Raw genomic sequence first — 21883 nt, forward strand, 5'->3', positions numbered from 1 at the left:
ATAGCTATTCCACACTGCATTTTTTACTTGTAAGTCTCTGCAAACGTCAGAAGTTTTGTCATATAAAACTAATTGATAAAGCCCAAAAAGATGTTCTCCTCCATCTGTGCAATAGCTACTGTTTATGAGGATGCGGAAGATTGCTTGCGATGTTTGCGTAGATTGATTGCGATGTTGATGTAATTCTTGAGAGGAGAATATTTAGTTAAGACATATGTCTTAACAAAAATTTGCTAAAGGTATTCAGCCTAGGTTCGACCCAGACTGTTAAAAGAATGGACGGCATGACAGCTTCCCAAAAGTGAAGCCAAAACATCTCGATCACCCTGGCTGCAGTATAGGTCATAAGTCCCACCCCCTCCATGTTAGCGGATGGGACATTAGCCAAACAAAAAAATTAAGTAGGCTACACATAAAATCACTTTTTTCCAAAGATGGTGTCTGTCATTTGTAGTGCACAGACACTGGCTCCAAATGTCATCACCAGCGCAAGATGGCAGCACCCGTATCCGGGATATTTTGGCTTCATTTTTGTGTGAGAAAGTGGATCTTTATCAGTCTAATCTTTGTCCATCTTTATACAGTCTATGGTTCGACCACAGAGCCCTTAGATGTGAATAATGAGCCAACAACCAGATGATTTATGATTGACGCGAATTTGTATTATTATTCCTTTTTTTCCCTTAGAAATAAATATTATTTTTTATGGAAACAGAGATTAGCTATGTCTTATTAAATCAATTGCAGTTCACATCAGATATAACCATGGACTAGAATACTGGCCACATTCTGTCCATACATAACCAAAGTTTCAGTTTTAACACTAGATTCTCAATTCAAGAAAACCATAAAATCCACATAACAAAATTACAGTCCAATACTCAAACCACTATGAAATGGCAACCATTGTGATGGAATGTCCAGTCAATACTGTGTGGTATGTCATGAATATAATTTTTAGTCCGTTGCACTATGTGGTGCAATGATGGGTTGCATAAAGTCCAACCACACCGAGGCATGATAAAGTAAATTCTGTAACTTCCAATGAAAATTAATCTTTACATGCAATCTTCTTATTGTTGTCCTGAATTTGGGCGACTTGCCATCCTTGGTCGCATCCTTGGTGGCACAGAACTCGTGCACTCAAAAAACCTGACCAAATCCACGTAGAAATTTTCAAATCAACTTTTCTTTTTTCTTTAGACCAATCTTCCTGAATTGGTCTAAAGAATTGGTCCCAGATAGTTCAGTGAATTCTAAATGGTATGAACTTAATCTTGCATAAAACAATAATATATGTGCGCAACTTCAAGGTTTCTCTTCAAGCATGGCATTCGCTTTGTTCTCCAACTCTACCTGGTCACGTCTACTCACTATTACTTATTACACATACTGAGTTTTGATTGGCACAAAATACCCTGTTCATCATTCAATTTCTAACAAATGATTGGTTAAGTTCAAATAATATTTATATTATGATATATTTTTTTAACTATACATATACTTTTTACTGGGTTACATTTGCGTTCAAGTCCTGTACAGTAATGTTATGCTGGGCCTCATGTGAATGGAGTTACCATGGTATAGTCTGCAGTTACCATGGTAGTCAAAATTCATACCCTAGGGCAAATTCATACCAGTATATTTCTATATTGTTCATACCGTCGACCCGTTTTTCACTGTTTATGTAAAACATGAAACCTTCAGCAAAAAGAAACGTTGATTAAAAGTTCAAAATTCAGTGTTTCATACCTAAAAAAACGTATGTGGTAATATATACGATAGATGAACAACTTCAGTGCATCCGTAAAGTATTCACAGCGCTTCACTTAAAAATTAAAAATAAAATATGTTACAGCCTTATTCTAAAATTGATTCAATTCATTTTTCCAATCAGCATTCTACACACATATAACATAATGACAAAGTGAAAAAAAGTTTGTTTCATTTTTTTATAGATTTACAAAAATTAAGAACAAAAATGTAACATGTATTGTACATAAGTATTCACAGCCTTCACTCAATACTTTGTTGAAGCACCTTTGGCAGCAATTACAGCCTCAAGTCTTTTTGAGTATGATGAGTATGATCGCTTCTCAAGCTCTATCAGGTAGGATGGGGAGCATCAGTGCCCTTCTATGACAATGTTCAATCGGGTTCAAGTCTGGGCTCTGGCTGGGCCCCCCAAAGACATTCACAGAGTTGTCCCGAAGCCACTCCTTTGTTATCTTGGCTGTGTTGTTAGGGTCGTTATTCTGTAAGATGAACCTTCGCCCCAATCTGAGGTCCAGCGCTCTTGAGTACGTTTTCATCAAGGATGTCTCTATACTTTGCTGCATTCATCTTTCCCTCAATCCTGATTTGTCTCCCAGTTCCTGCCGCTGAAAAACATTCCCACAGCATGATGCTGCCACCACCATGCTTCACTCTAGGGATGGTGTTGGCCAGGAGATGAGCAGCACCTGGTTTCCTCCAGACATGATGTTTGGCATTCAGGCCAAGGAGTTTAGTCTTTGTTTCGTCAGACCAGAGAATTTCGTTTCTCATGGTCCGAGAGTCCTTCAGGTGCCTTTTGGCAAACTACAGACGGGCTGTCATGTGCCTTTTGCTGAGGAGTGGCTGAGGAGTGGCTTCCGTCCGGCCACTCTACCATACAGGCCTGATTGGTGGAGTGCAGAGATGGTTGTCCTTCTGGAAGGTTCTCCTCTCTTCACAGAGCAATGCTGGAGCTCTGTCAGAGTGACCATCAGGTTCTTGGTCACCTTCCTGACTAAGGCCCTTCTCCCCCGATTGCTCAGCTTGGCTGAGCAGCCAAGGAAAACTGATAAAGTTTGGTGGTTCTCTGTTTTTGTTTGTGCTCTGACATGCACTGTCAACTGTGGGACCTTATATAGACAGGTGTGTGTATTTCCAAATAATGTCCAATCAACTGAATTTTGCCAACCAAGTTGTAGAAACAGCTCAAGGATGATCAGTGGAAACAGGATGTACCAGAGCTCAATTTTGAGTGTCATGGCAAAGGCTGTAAATACTTAGTACGGGAAAATATTATTTGATCCCCTGCTGATTTTGTATGTTTGCCCACTGACAAAGAAATGATAAGTCTATCATTTTTATGGTAGGTTTATTTGAACAGTGAGAGGCAGAATAACAACAAAAACATCCAGATAAACGCATGTCAAAATTGTTATTGATTTGCATTTTAAGGAGTGAAATAAGTATTTGACACCTCTGCAAAACATGACTTAGTGGCAAAACCCTTGTTGGCAATCACAGAGGTCAGACGTTTCTTGTAGTTTGCCACCAGGTTTGCACACATCTCAGCATTTTACTGGATGGTTGTTATTCTGATGGTTGTGGTCAGATGAGACCAAAAACCAGCTCTTTGGCATCAACTCAACTCGCCGTGTTTGGAGGAGGAGAAATGCTGCCTATGACCCCAAGAACACCATCCACAATCCCTCCTAAGATGTGTGCAAACCTGGTAGCCAACTACAAGAAACGTCTGACCTCTGTGATTGCCAACAAGGGTTTTGCCACTAAGTCATGTTTTGCAGAGGTGTCAAATACTCATTTCACTCCTTAAAATGCAAATCAATAACAATTTTGACATGCGTTTTTCTGGATGTTTTTGTTGTTATTCTGGGGGGTCAGATGGCTGAGCGGTTAGGGAGTCGGGCTACTAATCAGAAGGTTGTTGGTTCGATTCCCGGCTGTGCAAAACGACGTTGTGTCCTTGGGCAAGGCACTTCACCCTACTTGCCTCGGGGGGACTGTCCCTGTACTTACTGTAAGTCGCTCTGGATAAGAGCGTCTGCTAAATGACTAAAAGTAAATGTATTCTGTCTCTCACTGTTCAAATAAACCTACCATTAAAATTATAGACTGATCACTTCTTTGTCAGTGGGCAAACCTACAAAATCAGCAGGGGACCAAATACTTTTTTCCCTCACTGTATGTATACGTTTGATTGTTGTTTTTATTTTGCAAAAATAAATACATATTTTGGAATACGCCTGTAAAATGTGGAAAAAGTGAAGCGCTGTGAATACTTTCTAGATGTACTGTGCAGTTTGAGTCCCAATGCACCAACAGTGGTTTCTTACCTGGGGTAGTGCTTGCCAAAGAACTGTCCCATCATCTGAACACGCACCAGGTAGCCAAGCAGAGGGTATACTGTGGTCATCTGAAACAGCAGGCAGGTGCGAGCTACGAACACCAGCACATCACAGCTAGGGAAGTTATCTAGAAAGTTCTGCAGAGGCCAAGTTGAAATACACACATTTGGTTAACATTTCTGGAGACTGTACACATTTACATGAGTAGAAGCTTGACGAGGAACAGTTAAAATTATATAAAATACAAATACATAGCATTAATTAATTTCTAATTTCTAAGTGTGTTGAGAATCAACTCTTGCATTTGTCTAATAGGAGTGGAATTTAGGGATCTGACTAATGAAATGGTGTATTGAGTATAGCGTAGAAAAGAGAAAGGTTTAATCATGACGATCTTAAGGTCAAATCAAAATCTTTTTCAATGAGTGAGTGATATACGTGAGAGCTTTACCGGTTCAATGCAGTCTTTAGACAATGGTGGTGAGGGGAAGACTGCAAAGATCAACACTCCCACATACAGATATGTCAGTCCCACTAATAGATAAGCCACAGACAAGTCTCGCACCTAGAATCACAACAAAAGTGTAATGTTTATTAGTCTTTATCACCAAAATCGTCACAGCAGAGGTTCTTGGGAAAAAAAGTAATAGTTCAGGTTGACAACTAGATCAAGTTGCAGTCATGTATTATTCTTGGTATGAGGCAAAGCTCTAATATGATTTTTCATTGGGTGTGCTGGCCTTTGGCAAGGCAAAACATATTCCCTCTCACATATCCTTTTTTTTAAAATTATTGTTATTATTTTCCCACCTTAACTCGTCCCTCAATTCTTTGACTACATAGACAATGTCGGTGTCAAAATGTTCGTCCTGCTCCCAATTGCGTTGCTTGTATCCGTGCGAACGTTCCGTTTGGCGGTTTAGGCATCATTTTAGTTTTTGTGGAGAAAAGTGAAGCTAACGGTGGCTAACTAGCTAGCCACAGTGTTGTAGAAAAAACATCACACTGCTGTAATTATGACGATGGAGAAATTATTATGGATTATATGATTGAAAATGAACCTCTTAATAACCTTTTTTACTTTTAAACGCTTTATTACTGAAAACCAGACGCAAAGCTGTTGACTGATTAGTATTGCCACTAATATGTAGACGATATTAAGCCCAAAGTGCAAATCTGGATATTTAGGGGCTCAGGGCGAGAGAAGACTGTGTGTATAGGCTTTATCCATAGAAAACTACAAGGCCCAGATATCATGGGACAGATTTACGACCCTACACCCAGAAATCTATTGTGGGCGGCTGTGGCTCAGGGGGTAGAGAGGGTTGTCTGCTAATCGCAAGGTTGGTGGTTCGATCCCCGACTCCTCCCAGGCCATGTGCCGAAGTATCCTTGAGCAAGACTCTGAACCCCAAGTTGCTCCCTATGGGCAGGCCGGCGCCTTGCATGGTAGCTCGCTGCCGTCGGTATGTGTGATTGAGAGTATGAATGGGTGAATGAGAGCAAAACATTGAAAAGCGCTTTGAGTACCGCTAAGGTAGAAAAGCGCTATATAAATGCAGTCCATTTATTGCAGCTGGTCTTCAAGGCAGAAATCAGGCCAGAGCAGGCCTGATTTCTATGCAACTGTATTCTGAAGCCCCTAGAGTAAGAGACCAATGGTGTGAGAAATGCATTATGCATCTGTGACCAACTATAACGTACCAATGGCAAAATATCACAAAATAATAGAGAGTAAATATATAAGTGAAATGTCCGGAGAAAAATTCCAGTCAGACCCTGGGGTCTACTCACGTTTGTTGGAATCTCTGTCATTCTGAATTCTAATAAACACTTTGCATCACACTTTCAGGTGAGTTTCAGTGCTGTTTTAAAACTTTGAGAATTGGATAAAAACGTTTAATATTTGTCACGACAACAGTCACTAAAGTCACTAATCACAGCCCAATCCCAATGTCCCCCCTAAACCCTGAACCTTCACAGACTTAATTAACGTCACATAGTAAGTGATTGAGTGCAAGAGGCTGCAAGGGCTCAAAATGCTATATATTGGAATGGGACAGCACTTTGCTGCATTATCAGCAAAATAGTAATGTTGTTAGATCAAATCTGTTGAAAGCATATTTGGAATAATCATCAAAGGACAAACTAGACACAGTTCTGGCTATATTAACCATCAGTGAGCTTTGTAAGACTTTAGTAAGTAAGTAAGACTTTATTTATATAGCACATTTCATACAAGAATTGTAGCTCAAGGTGCTTTACATAAAATCAATAAAAACAATAATACAAGTGATAAACAATTCAAACAAAAATAAAAATCCCAATAAGATCTCTGTTCAAGAGAGAAAACAACTTTAAAAAGTAGGAAAACCCTTTTGAGATAAAATTACTTAAATGCTTCGGTAAAAAGGTAGGTTTTAAACTGTCTTTTAAAAATGTCTAGAGTGTTTGCTTCCCTAATATTTATGGGTAATTTGTTCCATAGTTTTGGGGCGTAATTGACAAAGGCCGAATCACCAATCTTCTTATGACTGCTTCTGGTGACCTCTAATAGGCCTGCATTTGATGATCGCAGTGTTCTAGCTGGTGTGTAGTTTATAAAGGAGTTAGCAATGTAGCTAGGTCCTTGTCCGTGTAGAGCTTTGTATGTGAGGAAAAGGACCTTAAAGTCAATTCTGAAGGTAACAGGGAGCCAGTGTAAAGTAGCTAGGACAGGACTAATGTGTTCTCTCCTTTTAGTTTTGGTTAATAATCTAGCTGCAGAATTTTGAATGAGCTGTAGTCTTTCAGTGGTTTTCTTGGGAAGACCAGTGAAAAGTGCGTTACAGTAGTCCAGCCGGCTGGATATAAAAGCATGAATTAACTTCTCGGCATCATTTTGGTTTATGAATGGTCGTACCTTTGCTATATTCCTCAGGTGAAAGAAAGCTGTTTTGGTCACTTTATTAATGTGAGAGTTGAAATTCAAATCTGAGTCCAGGATTACACCGAGACTCGTCACCTCTGGTTTAAGACAGGGGGTTAAGCCTCCAAGATTCTTAATAAGCATCTCTCTTTTGGATTTGGGGCCACATAGTAGGACTTCGGTTTTGTCATTTAATTTAAGAAAGTTATCATTCATCCATTTGTTTATTGCCAACAGGCAGTTGGTAATGGAATTGATGGCCGTTGCATCGTTGGGTTCAGTGGATATATATAGTTGTGTGTCATCCGCATAGCTATGGAAATCTATGTTATGTTCTCTGATTATGTCGCCGAGTGGTAACATATAAAGAGAAAAAAGTAATGGACCTAAGCAGCTTCCTTGAGCAACCCCGTAGCAGTTCATGTTTCTTGGACCTATGGTCACCTAAACTAACATAAAACTTCCTTCCTGTGATATATGATTTCAGCCAGTTCAATACACTATCCGTGAACCCAATAAGCTTTTCCAGTCTATTGATTAGGATGTCGTGATCAATTGTATCAAATGCTGCACTGAGATCTAACAGGATAAGGATAGAGACTTTATTTGCATCAGAGTTTAGTCTGAGGTCGCTAATTATTTTGGTGAGAGCAGTTTCAGTACTGTGATATTTCCTGAAACCTGACTGCGAGACTTCCAGGATGTTATTTTCTTCAAGAAAATAATTTAATTGGACTAAAACTATCTTTTCCAGTACTTTACTAATAAATGGAAGGTTTGATATTGGTCTGTAATTTGCAAGTAGACTGTTATCCAATTTGGGTTTCTTTAATAGGGGCTTTACAACAGCTGTTTTGAAGGCATCTGGGAAGACGCCAGTTCTAAGGGATGTGTTTATAATCTCTAGCACCGGACCTGAGACACTATCAAACACTCGCTTAAAGAATGTTGTGGGTATAGGATCAATATCTGAGGTTGTGGAGTTAGATTCGCTGACAATTTTGGAAAGTTCACTAAGTGTGATACAGGTAAATGTGCTCATGGTTATGTTGCAGAATCTACTTATGTCAGTTTCGACCCCACTATTAATAATACTCGCTCTGATCAAAGTTATTTTGTTTAAACTTACATGTTAACTTTTATTTCCAACTATGTTTACGTCAGGGTTGGTTGCTCCTTCCATGCATGTTTGTTTGTTTACCGTTCTTATTATTCTTTTTCGCTTCCGGGCTTTCCCTGGTAACCCTCGTGTTTCACGTCACAATGCTGTGAATTGTGGGCAATTCCCTTTGCCAAACAAAAAAGGTGCATAAAGGGCTCAATATGTATGCAAAAGAGCCCTCACACACTTGACGATTTGACAGTGGGACAGCCTTAAGCCCTTACAGACTTAGCGAGAACGCACCTTAAACTCCATGAGTCTGTGAGGGTGGGCATTGGGATGGGCCCTAACCGTTCGTGAATTCCGGATTGATTCTCCGGACGTGTTTTCTGAGGGAAAAAGCCATTTGTCCTGTGCACTGATTCAGAGCGTGCACGGAGAGAGGGGGCTATTCACAGACGGGTCTGTTGTAGTGAGAGAAAACGTGAGCTGGGCAAGAAGGGGCTGAGAATCAATGCGCTACGCCATGCAAATCTACAATGATTATTTTATTTTTTTCCATGTTAAACAGTACAAACTTGCATCAATTTGTGGCGGTCAATTTACATTTACATTACATTACATTTAGTCATTTAACAGACGCTCTTATCCAGAGCGACTTACAGTAAGTACAGGGACATTCCCCCGAGGCAAGTAGGGTGAAGTGCCTTGCCCAAGGCAAGGCACTGATGGAACGAGTGTGTGTGTGGGGGGGACGGGGGGGACAGGGGGGTGGGCAGGATGCACAGACCTAGTTGGCTTTAGAAGGCTGTCACCAGGGCATGGAAGCTCCTATTGGGTCAAACAAGGTGTCAATCGAAAGGTCAGAGGTTAGCGGCCATCTTGACACTCTCCAATCGTAAATATTTGAATACATCTCTTTCAATGAGTGATAGTGCATGAGAGTCTGCAAAAATTGAATTGGCGAAGTCAGAATGAAGCAACAAGAACGTGGCTATGTGCAGTGTTTACAGCTTATGGGGGGGGGGGGGGGCAACCATGTAGAGACAGAAATTACATGCCGTCGTGTAAATAAGATAAATAACATAAGGCCATTTGGTTTGTTTAATTAAAGAGCAAGCTATAGACCTGTTTTATAGGAAAGGTAAGCTTAAATTACTTATTTTGTGATCTGGCGCTATATATAAAAAATTAAAATAATATAAAATTAAAATAAAAAGATTTTTATTTTCCCCTCCCTGAGTCACCACCTTACCGCGGTGGAAGGGTTTGCGTGTCCTAATGATCCTGGAAGCTATGTTGTCGGGGGCTTTATGCCCCTGGTAGGGTCACCCAAGGCAAACAGGTTCCAGGCGAAGGATCAGACAAAGCGTGGCTCAAAAACTACCATGAAGAAAACTAACAATGGTTCTCAGTTGCCCCTGCCCGGAAGCGGGTCACCGGGGCCCCCCCCTGGAGCCAGGCCCGGGGGTGGGGCTCGATGGCGAGCGCCTGGTGGCCGGGCCTTTTCCCATGGGGCCCGGTCCCCTTCCAGTGGGCTCACCATCCGCAGGAGGGGTCATGGGGGTCGGGTGCAGTGCGAGACGGGCGGCGGCCGAAGGCGGGGGCCTTGGCGGTCCGATCCTCGGCTGCAGAAGCTAGCTCTAGGGACGTGGAAAGTCACCTCGCTGGCGGGAAAGGAGCCGGAGCTGGTGCGCGAGGTAGAGAAGTTCCGGCTAGATATAGTCGGCCTCGCCTCGACGCACAGCATCGGCTCCGGAACCAGTCTCCTTGAGAGGGGCTGGACTCTCTTCCACTCTGGAGTTGCCCTCGGTGAGAGGCGTCGAGCTGGGGTGGGAATACTTGTTTCCCCTCGGTTCGGCGCCTGTACGTTGGGGTTCACCCCGGTGGACGAGAGGGTAGCCTCCCTCCGCCTTCGGGTGGGGGGACGGGTCCTCACTGTTGTTTGTGCTTATGCACCAAATGGCAGTGCAGAGTACCCACCCTTTTTGGAGTCTCTGGGAGGGGTGCTGGAAAGCGCTCCTCCCGGAGATTCCCTCGTCCTCCTGGGGGACTTCAATGCTCATGTGGGCAATGACAGTGAGACCTGGAGGGGCGTGATTGGGAGGAACAGCCCCCCCAATCTGAACCCGAGCGGTGTTTTGTTGTTGGACTTCTGTGCTAGACACGGCTTGTCCATAACGAACACCATGTTCAAGCATAAGGGTGTCCATATGTGCACTTGGCACCAGGACACCCGAGGTCTCAGTTCGATGACAGACTTTGTAGTCGTGTCGTCGGATCTGAGGCCGAATGTCTTGGACACTCGGGTGAGGAGAGGGGCGGAGCTGTCAACTGATCACCACCTGGTGGTGAGTTGGCTACGATGGTGGGGGAAGACGCCGGTCAGGCCTGGCAGGCCCAAACGTAATGTGAGGGTCTGCTGGGAACGGCTGGCAGAATCCCCTGTCAGAAGGAGCTTCAACTCCCACCTCCGGGAGAGCTTCGACCATGTCTCGGGGGAGGCCGGGGACATTGAGTCCGAATGGGCCATGTTCCGGGCCTCCATTGTTGAGGCGGCTGACCGGAGCTGCGGACGCAAGGCGGTCGGTGCATGTCGCGGCGGTAACCCTCGGACTCGGTGGTGGACGCCGGAGGTGAGGGAAGCCGTCAAGCTGAAGAAGGAGGCCTATCGGACTTTGTTGGCTGGTAGGACTCCAGAGGCAGCTGATGTGTACCGGCAGGCCAAGCGGAATGCGGCTTTGGCGGTCGCGGAGGCAAAAACCCGGGCGTGGGAGGAGTTCGGCGAGGCCATGGAGAATGACTTCCGAACGGCTTCGAAAAGGTTCTGGACCACCATCCGGCGACTCAGGAGGGGGAAGCAGTGCACTGTCAACGCTGTATATGGTGGGGATGGTGCGCTGCTGACCTCGATGGGGGACGTCCTGGATCGGTGGAAGGAATACTTTGAAGACCTCCTTAATCCCACCAACACGCGTTCCGACGTGGAGGCAGAGTCTGGGGACATTGGGGGGGGGCCCTTGTATCTCTGGGGCTGAGGTTGCAGAGGTGGTTGAAAAGCTCCGCGGTGGCAAGGCCCCTGGGGTGGATGAGGTCCGCCCGGAGTTCCTTAAGGCTCTGGATGTTGTAGGGCTCTCTTGGTTGGCACGACTCTGCAACATCGCGTGGACATCAGGGACAGTGCCTCTGGACTGGCAGCCCGGGGTGGTGGTTCCCCTCTTTAAAAAGGGGGACCGGAGGTTGTGCTCCAACTTTAGGGGGATCACACTCCTCAGCCTCCCTGGGAAAGTCTATTCAGGGGTGCTGGAGAGGAGGGTCCGTCGGATTGTCGAACCTTGGATTCAGGAGGAGCAATGTGGTTTTCGCCCTGGCCGTGGAACTGTGGACCAGCTCTATACCCTCGGCAGGGTTCTGGAGGGTGCATGGGAGTTCGCCCAACCAGTCTACACATGTTTTGTGGATTTGGAAAAGGCGTTCGACCGTGTCCCTCGGGGGCTCATGTGGGGGGTGCTCCGGGAGTACGGGGTACCGGACTCCCTGATCGGGGCTGTTCGGTCCCTGTACGACCGGTGCCAGAGTTTGGTCCGCATTGCCGGTAGTAAGTTGAACTTGTTCCGCACTCCGCCAGGGCTGCCCTTTGTCACCGACTCTGTTCATAACTTATATGGACAGAATTTCTAGGCGCAGCCAGGGCGTTGAGGGGGTCCGGTTTGGGGACCTCAGGATCGGGTCGCTGCTTTTTGCGGATGATGTGGTCCTTTTGGCTTCATCGGGCCGTGACCTCCAGCTCTCACTGGAGCGGTTCGCAACCGAATGCGAAGCGGGTGGGATGGGAATCAGCACCTCCAAATCTGAGGCCATGGTTATCGACCGGAAAAAGGTGGAGTGCAATCTCCAGGTCGGGGAGGAGATCTTGTCCCAAGCGGAGGAGTTCAAGTATCTCGGGGTCTTGTTCACGAGTGAGGGAAGGATGGAGCGCGAGATCGACAGGCGGATCGGTGCGGCGTCTGCAGTGATGCGGGCTCTGCATCGGTCCGTTGTGGTGAAGAAGGAGCTGAGTCGAAAGGCGAAGCTCTCTATTTACCAGTCGATCTACGTTCCTACCCTCACCTATGGTCACGAACTGTGGGTAGTGACCGAAAGAACGAGATCGCGAATACAAGCGGCCGAAATGAGTTTTCTCCGCAGGGTGTCCGGGCTCTCCCTTAGAGATATGGTGAGAAGCTCGGTCATCCGGGAGGAGCTCAGAGTAGAACCGCTGCTCCTCCGCGTCGAGAGGGGCCAGTTGAGGTGGCTTGGGCATCTGATAAGGATGCCTCCTGGACGCCTCCCTGGTGAGGTGTTCTGGGCACGTCCCACTGGGAAGAGGCCCTGGGGAAGACCCAGGACACGCTGGAGGGACTATGTCTCTCGGCTGGCCTGGGAACGCCTCGGGGTCCCCCAGGAAGAGCTGGTGGAAGTGGCGGGGGAGAGGAAAGTCTGGGCCTCCCTGCTTAGGTTGCTGCCCCCGCGACCCGACCCCCGGACAAGCGGAAGATGATGGATGGATGGATGGAGATTTTTATTTTTTATTATTAACTTGACCTTCCAGGGGGGGGCGGGGGGTGCCTTTGGGGGGGCGGGGCACCCCCCTAATATAATGGTAGGGGAAACACTGATGTGTGGATATAATAATTGTTTTGGACGAACTACTCAACATGGTTAGATAGTTTGGACCTTTGGGAATGTAACCAGTCAAATTTTGTTTGGATTTTTTGCATACCTGGACCAGGCTGAACCTTTTAGGGTGAGTAGAATAGTTTGCTTTTGCTTTGTTTACATATTTGTGACTGGACAAAGACGTTGGTAATACTTGCTGTTGCGCCTTGATCTTGAAATGGTACAAGCACAAGAATCGTAGCTTTCCAATGATGTATCACGTGTAGCAGTCTAAAAAATATATTTGTAAAAATTTTGTGCGCAGTAACTGGGAGAGATGGGGGCAGCGTTTCCGGCCCGCGGGCGGGCCCAGACCGAAATCAGGTTAAAATATAAATTTCTGAAAAAAATTGACCCATCCACAACCACACCTCACAATTTCCCCCAAACTTGTACCCTCTCTTGTTATTAGGGATGCACCGATACCAGGCTCATGTACTTGTAAAAATACCTCTGATACCAAAGACCGATACCTATACTAAAAAAATCATTCTCATTCATGTTTCTTACATGAATGAGTGTGGTGGTGCTGAAACAACACAGAACGTAGACAATTAACATCACACTCCCGACACAGCATATTACAGAATATACCACAAATAATATGTTACCAATGCCATCATAATTAAACAAATATTATACGGTTTATAAACATCATATTAATAAAATCCGACCACCGTCGAAAACTAAACTAAACATTCCACAGCGCAGTATACACAATTCTCCGACCGCTACAGACTATTTATAAATTTTACAGAATTAAATAAGGTTAAACAATCCGAGGACTAAGAACAACAACCAACTTACTTTTTTCATGAAAGCACCATTTCACTAAATTAAAGATTGCTCACTGCGAGCATAAAAGAAAACTTAGTGCGGTATTACTGCAGAAGTCCAACCGTCATTCATAATAACTTTAACTGATAAAAGTCTGACAAGCGTATTCGGTCTCCTTTTGGCTGATCCCACCAGCCTTTCTTACAGGTAATTATGCCCTTTGAAGGTGAAATTTGTGCTTTAAGTTTGTGATAAGCACATAAAATACTTTTTTCATTTGAGAAATAATAAATAAGCTGTCCGACATTCATTAGTCTCACTGTGTTGTGCATGGAAAACTGCCACGTCACCCAAAACAATTATAATAATAATCTAAATGTATAGGTATCGGCAAGTACCAGAAAAAATATTGGTACTTGTACTCGGTCCTTAACAAATGGTATTGGTGCATCCCTAATTATTATTATTATCCACAAGGTCAGATAAAATTAATTTATATGGCAGCTATTCCAGTACAGTTATAACTGAACCAAACAGATTTCATGACAATAGTCATGTGAAAAAAGGAAGTGTGGCAGGAGAGATTGAAAACGGCAGACTCAACAACAGAAACTAAGCATTTCCTATTCTGTATTTTAGATGGAAGTTAGAATTCCTTCTGTCCTGGTTTTCACAGTAAATGCAAAGCCCAATGTCGTTAGTCACACAGCTAAGGTATCAAGTCACGTGTTGGCAGAGTAAGCTAAATGCTAACATAGCTCACACTCACATTATTTTCCTGGTGCTTGTTGCTTTTCATGAGTGTGATGATGCAGTTGTGGATGAAGAAAGCCAGCGTCAGTACACCAGTAAGCTGAGGGAACAGCAGCCTGAACTCTTAAGTATTGACACACACAGAGAAAAAGGGGAAATATAACATTAGCATGTTGATTACACAATTAGCACATAAAGCTAAGTCATCAGCTTGACATGACCAGATTTTAACAGATACATTTTCCAAGTCTGTCAAAAGTCTAAAGGAAGATCTGAGATCAATATTGATAGCAAGTAAAGATTACATTGTTGTTTTATTATGCTTATTTGAATGCTTAGTATGTAAAAACTCAGAGACACCTCTGTGCAAACAATGACAACCACCAACCATAATTTACCTGGAACATAGAACTGTGTTGAATCCAACCAGTGGAACTCCAAGTGGAAGCCAAGATGGAAAGCTTTCCACGTGACCAGGAAGATCAAGTAGATAACAGATATTGTTCCTAAAGAAGGGAGATACACAGGCCAATTAACTCTGCTGATGTGTGTCATACAGTGAAGTAAACACTTAACATTGGCTGGCAACGTATTTGTTTGTATTTAATGCTTTAGACCTGGGGTGCACAATAATTGTTAAATTACAAACTGATGAAGCAACCGTTATTTTCAATGAACACATGCTGTGGTGGCTCAGCGCAGCTGGGAAAATCCCAGACAGCGCTCCATACTACGATGTGTTGTCCAATCACGTGTGTTATTTAAATCACTTCATGAAACTCACACAATCGAAGCTAAAGTTTAGAATACATGTTAGGAGACAGCGAGAGAAGCAAAAGCTGAAGCGAGAGAAGTTGTAGACTGGCATGCACAAAAGTCAGGAAAGTCGATACAAATCACGCTACACCTTGTATTTCTAACGTTGAGAAGTAAGAGATGACTTGTCCCACTATATAAAATAAATGGACGAGGCGCAGGCATACAGAAGGAAATGTTCTGCCGAGTTGATAGCTGTTTCGAGTTATACAGAGTTAAATGCCAGCTACTAGCCAATCTAAAACAAGGTCATAATCCCAGTTCCCCCCTTATGACTATCCCCTTAACTACTCAAGAAGCCCTTCCAGCTCAACCCTAGATTCTAATCTTTACATTTCCATTTCTAGTTTTTCAATATTACAATAACAGTTCCTCCAAACTCTCCACAATATTATTGCCCTTTACTCATAGCGCTAACGCTTCCCAGTTCTTTCTTGCTGTGTACTAAAATTCCCATTTCCACTTTATTTTCCCAGCTTGCCAGTCCTTGTCTTTCCTTACCTAGGAAAGTGAACCTGGCAAAGAAGGATGCAGAACGGAAGTTGAGTAGCGGCAGCAGCAAGACAATGAGGTAGAAAGGAATGGTGTTGGTTTTGCTCCAATAGCGATCAAACAGGGCTGTGTCTGACGAGTTGCTGGCACTCAGATAATTCATGTTGAAGCTGCTGGAGTTTCCTCCAGGGATGGAGTTTGGGAACGGGCAGATCACTGGGCACAAGATGAAGAACAAGAACAACAGCATGAGTAATGTACATTGTTGACGAGACCCCAACATTCATCCTTTTGTCTCATGACTACAGCAACGATTAACTACATCACAAGATTAAAAAGAATGAACACCATGCAAGCAAAAAGACTGTTCTAACCTCTTTCTGAACCATTGGTCCCAAAATCTGAATCAGACATGCTGACATTGTTAGCATAGTCTGGCGAAAGGGTGAGGGAAAAAAAGAAAAAAAAGAAGAAGAAGAAGAATTAGGACTTAACAGTTTTACACAAACTCTCAAACAATGCCATGTTAAGTTAAAACCTTTCTGACATACTGTGGATGAATTTGCCAGTGTTGAAGAGGAAGTTTGACATGAGGACCCAGTAGACCACCATGGCACCAATGAGTGACACCATGGAGAACACCAGACTGGACCACTGGCCAAACTTCCCAAAATAGTATTTACACACGTCAGGAAACTCCCAGTCGGAGGTGTCAATGTACGCTAAAAGAATAAATAACAACTGTTACTAGGTAGTGTAAATATAAATAAAAGACAAGTGAACTTTTCTAAACTATTTCAGAGGCCTGTTGTTGGCTGTTGCACCGTATTAAAATAACCTTTGTCTAAAACATGTTACATGTGGGCTCGTGTTTTTCCTGAGAACAACCAATGGGGGATAGATTCCTGACCTAACCGTGACCGAGTGTTAAACCGTCCTCATCAGTCCCTGCACGTTGCTCAGAGGTGCCAACACACTTGCTAAAGGTAGCAAAAACATGCGAGATGAATCTCTCCTTTTTAAGCATGTGTAGATAACAGCTACTCTACACAATGTACACAGGGAGTGGGGCAGCGCAAGGCTCTGTTATGTAACATGAGCAGTTCTTACAATGGACATATGTCAATAAGCCCTTAGTTTGTAAACTTTAAACCTCTATTTCAGATAACAATAGCAACATAAGATTACATAAACCAACATAAGCTCATCATGTATGAGTTTATTTAATAACCAGAGTCTGTGAGCTGGACTTACGTATTGATTTAGGTGCCTTGAGCACTCTGTAACAACAGTAGAGGGTCAGCAGGCCCATGGAGATGAGGATGAGGATCCCCAAAGTGAACCCTGCCTGTCAGAACAACAAATGGGTTTCAGGACTCAAACCTAACTGAAACAAAAACATTGATCAACTTAGAGTAAATTGAAATACACAAAACTGTGCTTTATACTACAAACCTGCTTTATGCCCCATGGTATGCTGAGTATAGATGTCCCCATCATTGTATTCCATATGGCAAAACTTGGGGGCAAATTAAAACAGCATCTTAACCGAAATTATGATCAAAGTTATACATAATCTATATCCATAGTAAAAATACATCACAATGGTTAGATGTGCATGTGTAATTAGATTATATTTGTGGTGGTAAACAGGGGTGGAGCCGCTTGTAGTCGGGGGAGGAGTTGAAAACGGAGCCGTCAAGTCGGACGTTTTCAGCTTTCCATGCTGCGTTTACATCAGTCATATGAGTTTAGATAACATTTCCTACTTGTATAATGTATTTAAATGATTAAGTGTGCTTATAATCGATCAATGGCGTACCTTTTTTTAATTAGGCTAATTAATTGTTTTTGTTTTAATAAGATGTATTGTTTTTCAGGGTGACTTTAACACTCTGTCAAGGGTCTACATCCCATCTATCTACCTCATCCCAATATTGTATTTTTTTTATTTATCTTGCTCCTTTGCACCCCAGTATCTCTATCTCTGCACTTTTATTCTCTGTGTTTAATTGTTATATTGTAATTACTGTAATTATTATGTTTTGCTTATTCCATGTGTAACTCTGTGTTGTATGTGTCCAATTGCTATGCTGTATCGTTGCCAGGTTGCAGTTGCAAATGAGAACTTGTTCTCAAATTGTTCTCAAACTTGTTCTCTGCCGCCATTCTTGTTTACAGTCTTGTCACTTCCTGTCTCGATTACTGTAACTCTCTCCTTTTTGGTCTCCCTCACAAATCCCTCCATAAGCTTCAACTGGTCCAGAATTCAGCTTTACATTCAAGGCCATCCACAACCTCGCCCCCCCGTACTTGTCTAATCTCCTCCAGGGTCCCACTACCTCCCGCGCCTTCAGATCCTCTTCCTCCATTCACCTGTCTGTCCCATCTGCCCACCTCACTACCATGGGGAGTAGAGCATTCAGCCGCTCTGCTCCCCGTCTCTGGAATGCACTACCACCCCAACTAAGAAATATTGACTCATTCCCCCATTTCAAATTGGAACTCAAACCCCTTTTTTTTTTTTTACTACATATTCCATTTGATGTCAATTACGCTGCCTGCTTCTGTTGTTTTTAATGTTGTATTCTTTGTTTTTGCTGTTTTCAAATGTATTTTATATCCTGTACGGTGTCCTTGAGTGCCGAGAAAGGCGTCTTTAAATAAAATGCATTATTATTTTTAAATAGCTTACCTGGCTAAATACAGGTGAAATAGCCATATTTGATCATTCTGGCACATTTAGTCATGTTCAATAACGTGCACTTCCCATGTAAATAAATAAAATTCAAATCCATGGCTGATCAAGCACTGTTTGCTTACTTTATCGCTGACGAACTGGTCGCAAATTTGATTGTTTTCGCATTCGAACTTGCATGAACCAGTGCACTGAAATTGTTCATTTTATGTATTGGGCTATGTTAAACTCTCTCTGCAATCTGCAGATCGATAATACAACCAGAACTCAACTAAACTAAGTCTTACCGTTAGTGAAGAGGCGGACCAAGACACTTTCTTCATCGTCAGTATGGCAGTCTTATTGACAATACGGCAAATATCTCATTCAATTGTACTGTTTGGTCCGGATTTGAGCATTGGCAAAACTGAAGATGTCAGAATACACACAAAACACACGTCAAAGTTGTCGTGTATGAGTCTGGCCAATGAAATAGCTGTGTCGTCATCAGAGCTTGTGCAATTGCTCTGGAGAAGATGCGCTGGCTGACCCAGCCGGCTGCTCTCGAATCTCTCTTGCGGTACTTTGATGACATATGTCACAGTGACGTGGCGTTGGCGCCGTCTCAAGTTAGGCAAAATTCTATCGGCGCTGCATGAAGTCAAATACACATAATGCGCTGCGTGCAGCTCGTCGCAATTTTTGGGGGGGACATGTTAAGCAGTAAAAAAAATAAAAATAAAATTGTAAAAATAAAAATAAATCAATGTATGGGAAAAGCTGCAGTAGATGCTTACATAGTGACGATACTAGGATTTTTGGACGATACATCCCCTCCTTTGGATACTTTGAAGGCTGTTCCCAGTGGGCTGTACACATAGATCTCTTGTGGTGCAGGGATCACGTGGTCTGGAGGACTCTGAGGGAGAGAAAATACCGGGGTCCGGTCAGTCCAATGAGATTTTATATTAAGATCAGTGGGTGAACACAAAGCTTAGTTCACAACAGTCCATTTAGTAAAGGCTGCTGTGGCTGTGACTTACCCAAGTCCAACTAACCTGGGACTTGAAAGCCATAGAACATATAAACATACTTAATTTACAAGTGAATAGGTCAATACTGACACTGATTTTACACTTGGCTGACACCCCTATTGACAGCCTGGACTCAATGATGGCCAGTAAATATATCATGTGCATGTTCTATATCCTGAATTTAACAGTATGTCTGTGAAATATCCTAGGTCACAGAGGCCTATCTGTTTAAGGTCTGGTCCAAACTAAATCCTTTATATAGAAGTGTAAAAGCATGTTGATATGGCCAATGACAGCTCAAAGGTCCAGTGAATGACAAAGAAGAGCCTTCATTTCGCTAAAGGACAGCTGGTGTATTAAATCCATTAACTTCACAACATTGGGAGAACAAAGAAGTGACAGACTTTGTTTTATCTAGCAGTCTCAATGCATATCATTTCAATTGGAATGCAATTTGCAACACAAAGTGAGTGATGGCTTTCTGAAACAGGTGCCACATTTACGTATGCAACATACTGGCATCAATTTGTGCTTTATAGATTTTTGGCATAAGAGTGTGTGTCCTTGACAGTAGTTACTGTACCAGTAATCTGTCAGAGGATGCAGTAAGCTTGCTGTAGTAGTGAACTCGGCTGCTCAGGACAGAGGCCTCAGAAGTCACTCTCTCCTGGGGGGTATTCTCAACTATATTCCTGGGCTCCACATGGAACGGCCTGGGGAAAGTAAGAGAGAGAAAGAAGGAGCTACTTGGTTAAGCTGTACCTACTGAATTTGATGTGTTAATTTCCTTATTACATTCGTATTGACACACACCAAGACATAGGCATCTAAAATGGTAATAAATAAAATGGTAAAAGTCCAAATGTCCCAGTCACTTCAACGCCCAATTGAATAGTTTCAATGGACTTCAGAACAGCAGTGTCCAAAGCTGTTAACCTTGGTTGTTGCAGCTAAATTACTCGTTAAAAGTACTCAGACACTACCTGTTGAACCTTCCAGCTTTACATTTTGATGAAGGTGCATTGTAAAGATGCAGAGTGAAAGACATTAAGTTGCAGTTGAGTTTTAAAAACCACTTAAAATGCCTACTTGTTTTTAACATTTACATCTAAAAAGAGATTGTATATGACAACATGGTAGAGGGGCCCTCTTGATTTTCAAAAGACCTCTGCCAAAACACATATTCCAATAATGTTGCTGCTACCTCGTCGCTGTTTGTGAAATACCAGACTGGATTAATCTAGCTTGGGGATGCAGCCTGAATGTGTTATTGGGTTGGGTGGAGGGGCAAGGAACGTTTTAAGACTTCAGAAGCTAATAATAGATTTTCGGTGGAAGTAGAAACTAGGGGTGCTTCTCCTTATAATAAACAACTAATGTTGTCTGTGTTGTGGCATTCTAAAAGACAGCAGACCCATATGAAACTGAGTCGTGCCAAGGCGTTGTGACTTTCTAAACACATTTGGTGGATGTGTCATATGAACTCAGTGCTGATTCAGACAGAATAACACATTTCAGGATGTGTCCTCACGAGTTAAATGGTTAGTGATTAACTTAAATGGGCCAACTTCTTCTTATGATAATGTAGAATCGACCATTTATGAAAGTTGAACAGTAGAGCCATGCCATGAGACTACAAAACACCAACAACTATGACATCAATTTCCAATGAACTCCTATTGAGTGCCATTCAAGTCAAAAGATCAATGTACCTACCTTTTAGCTCTTGAATCAAGTGAATCCGTAGACCCTCTGTGAGTGTAGCTTTCTCCTGTTCGGACAGAGCCCAGTAAAGGTTTGCAGTCATCCTCCATGATTCTTGGTGGTTTGAATCAGTGAGGTAAAGTACTTACTTGAAAAGTACAAGAATACAGCAATGTCAGTGTAGCCTGCATTAAACAGATTCAACCTTTTAGATTTTTTGTACTCCACTTAATTAAGTCCACATGGAAAAAATCAGCATCCTTTAGATTAGACAATCTGTTGACTAGGCAAACCCTGAACTTTAAATATTTAACTAGGATATGGAAAGACAGATTTCTTTTTTTGGTGTGGCGATCACACAGGCTAATGCGATAGTATTCAGCCTGTTGGTCTTATACAATTAGCTACTGTTTAGCAAAGAAAAAGAAAAGGTAAGCTAGCAAGCTACAGCAACAAGGATCATTCAGGATGTTTATTCTATTGTTATTTTATTTTAGCCATCGGTGGTTTAGTTAGCACGAGATAATGCTAACTAGGGTAGTCAATGTAACGTGTACAGCGACGTGGCTAATTACATGGTAGTAAGATTAAATGTACACACTTGTCTCTAGATAGGTTATTTAATTATACAATCCTAGATAGCTAGCAAACAAGCAATTCAACGAACTCACCACCCGAGTCAGACACTGACTGCGCGTCATGACAATCCGAAAAGAAAAGTCTACCAATGTGAAAATGGTTCACAACGTGCGTTAATAAAGCGATGCTTACTGGGATATGTAGTCGTTGTGCTTGCAAGACTAC

General features: G+C 42.9%; 1 protein-coding gene across 4 annotated transcripts in view; it reads right to left on the bottom strand.

Annotated features, from left to right (window-relative positions):
- Nucleotides 1-21883, bottom strand: part of slc38a9 (solute carrier family 38 member 9) — a 41579-nt gene extending 19696 nt beyond the window's left edge. For 3 of the 4 annotated variants that reach the window (XR_009932710.1, XM_062484715.1, XM_062484714.1), the window contains exons 1-13: nucleotides 21751-21883; nucleotides 21092-21227; nucleotides 19959-20088; nucleotides 19139-19260; nucleotides 17120-17183; nucleotides 16919-17012; nucleotides 16216-16386; nucleotides 16039-16098; nucleotides 15674-15880; nucleotides 14755-14862; nucleotides 14373-14479; nucleotides 4570-4683; nucleotides 4107-4255 (exon numbers count right to left, since the gene is read on the bottom strand). Coding sequence is in view for 3 of the 4 variants with exons in the window: in XM_062484715.1 (XP_062340699.1) it covers nucleotides 4107-4255; nucleotides 4570-4683; nucleotides 14373-14479; nucleotides 14755-14862; nucleotides 15674-15880; nucleotides 16039-16098; nucleotides 16216-16386; nucleotides 16919-17012; nucleotides 17120-17183; nucleotides 19139-19260; nucleotides 19959-20088; nucleotides 21092-21189 (1424 nt within the window). In the remaining variant the exon portion in view is untranslated. Of the gene's footprint in view, nucleotides 1-1774; nucleotides 1829-4106; nucleotides 4256-4569; nucleotides 4684-14372; nucleotides 14480-14754; nucleotides 14863-15673; nucleotides 15881-16038; nucleotides 16099-16215; nucleotides 16387-16918; nucleotides 17013-17119; nucleotides 17184-19138; nucleotides 19261-19958; nucleotides 20089-21091; nucleotides 21228-21750 lie in introns of those variants that run through there. The other variant, XM_062484716.1, reaches the window with a different exon arrangement.

The sequence above is a fragment of the Osmerus eperlanus genome, chromosome 18, assembly GCF_963692335.1.
Source record: "Osmerus eperlanus chromosome 18, fOsmEpe2.1, whole genome shotgun sequence".
NCBI classification, from domain to species: domain Eukaryota; kingdom Metazoa; phylum Chordata; class Actinopteri; order Osmeriformes; family Osmeridae; genus Osmerus; species Osmerus eperlanus.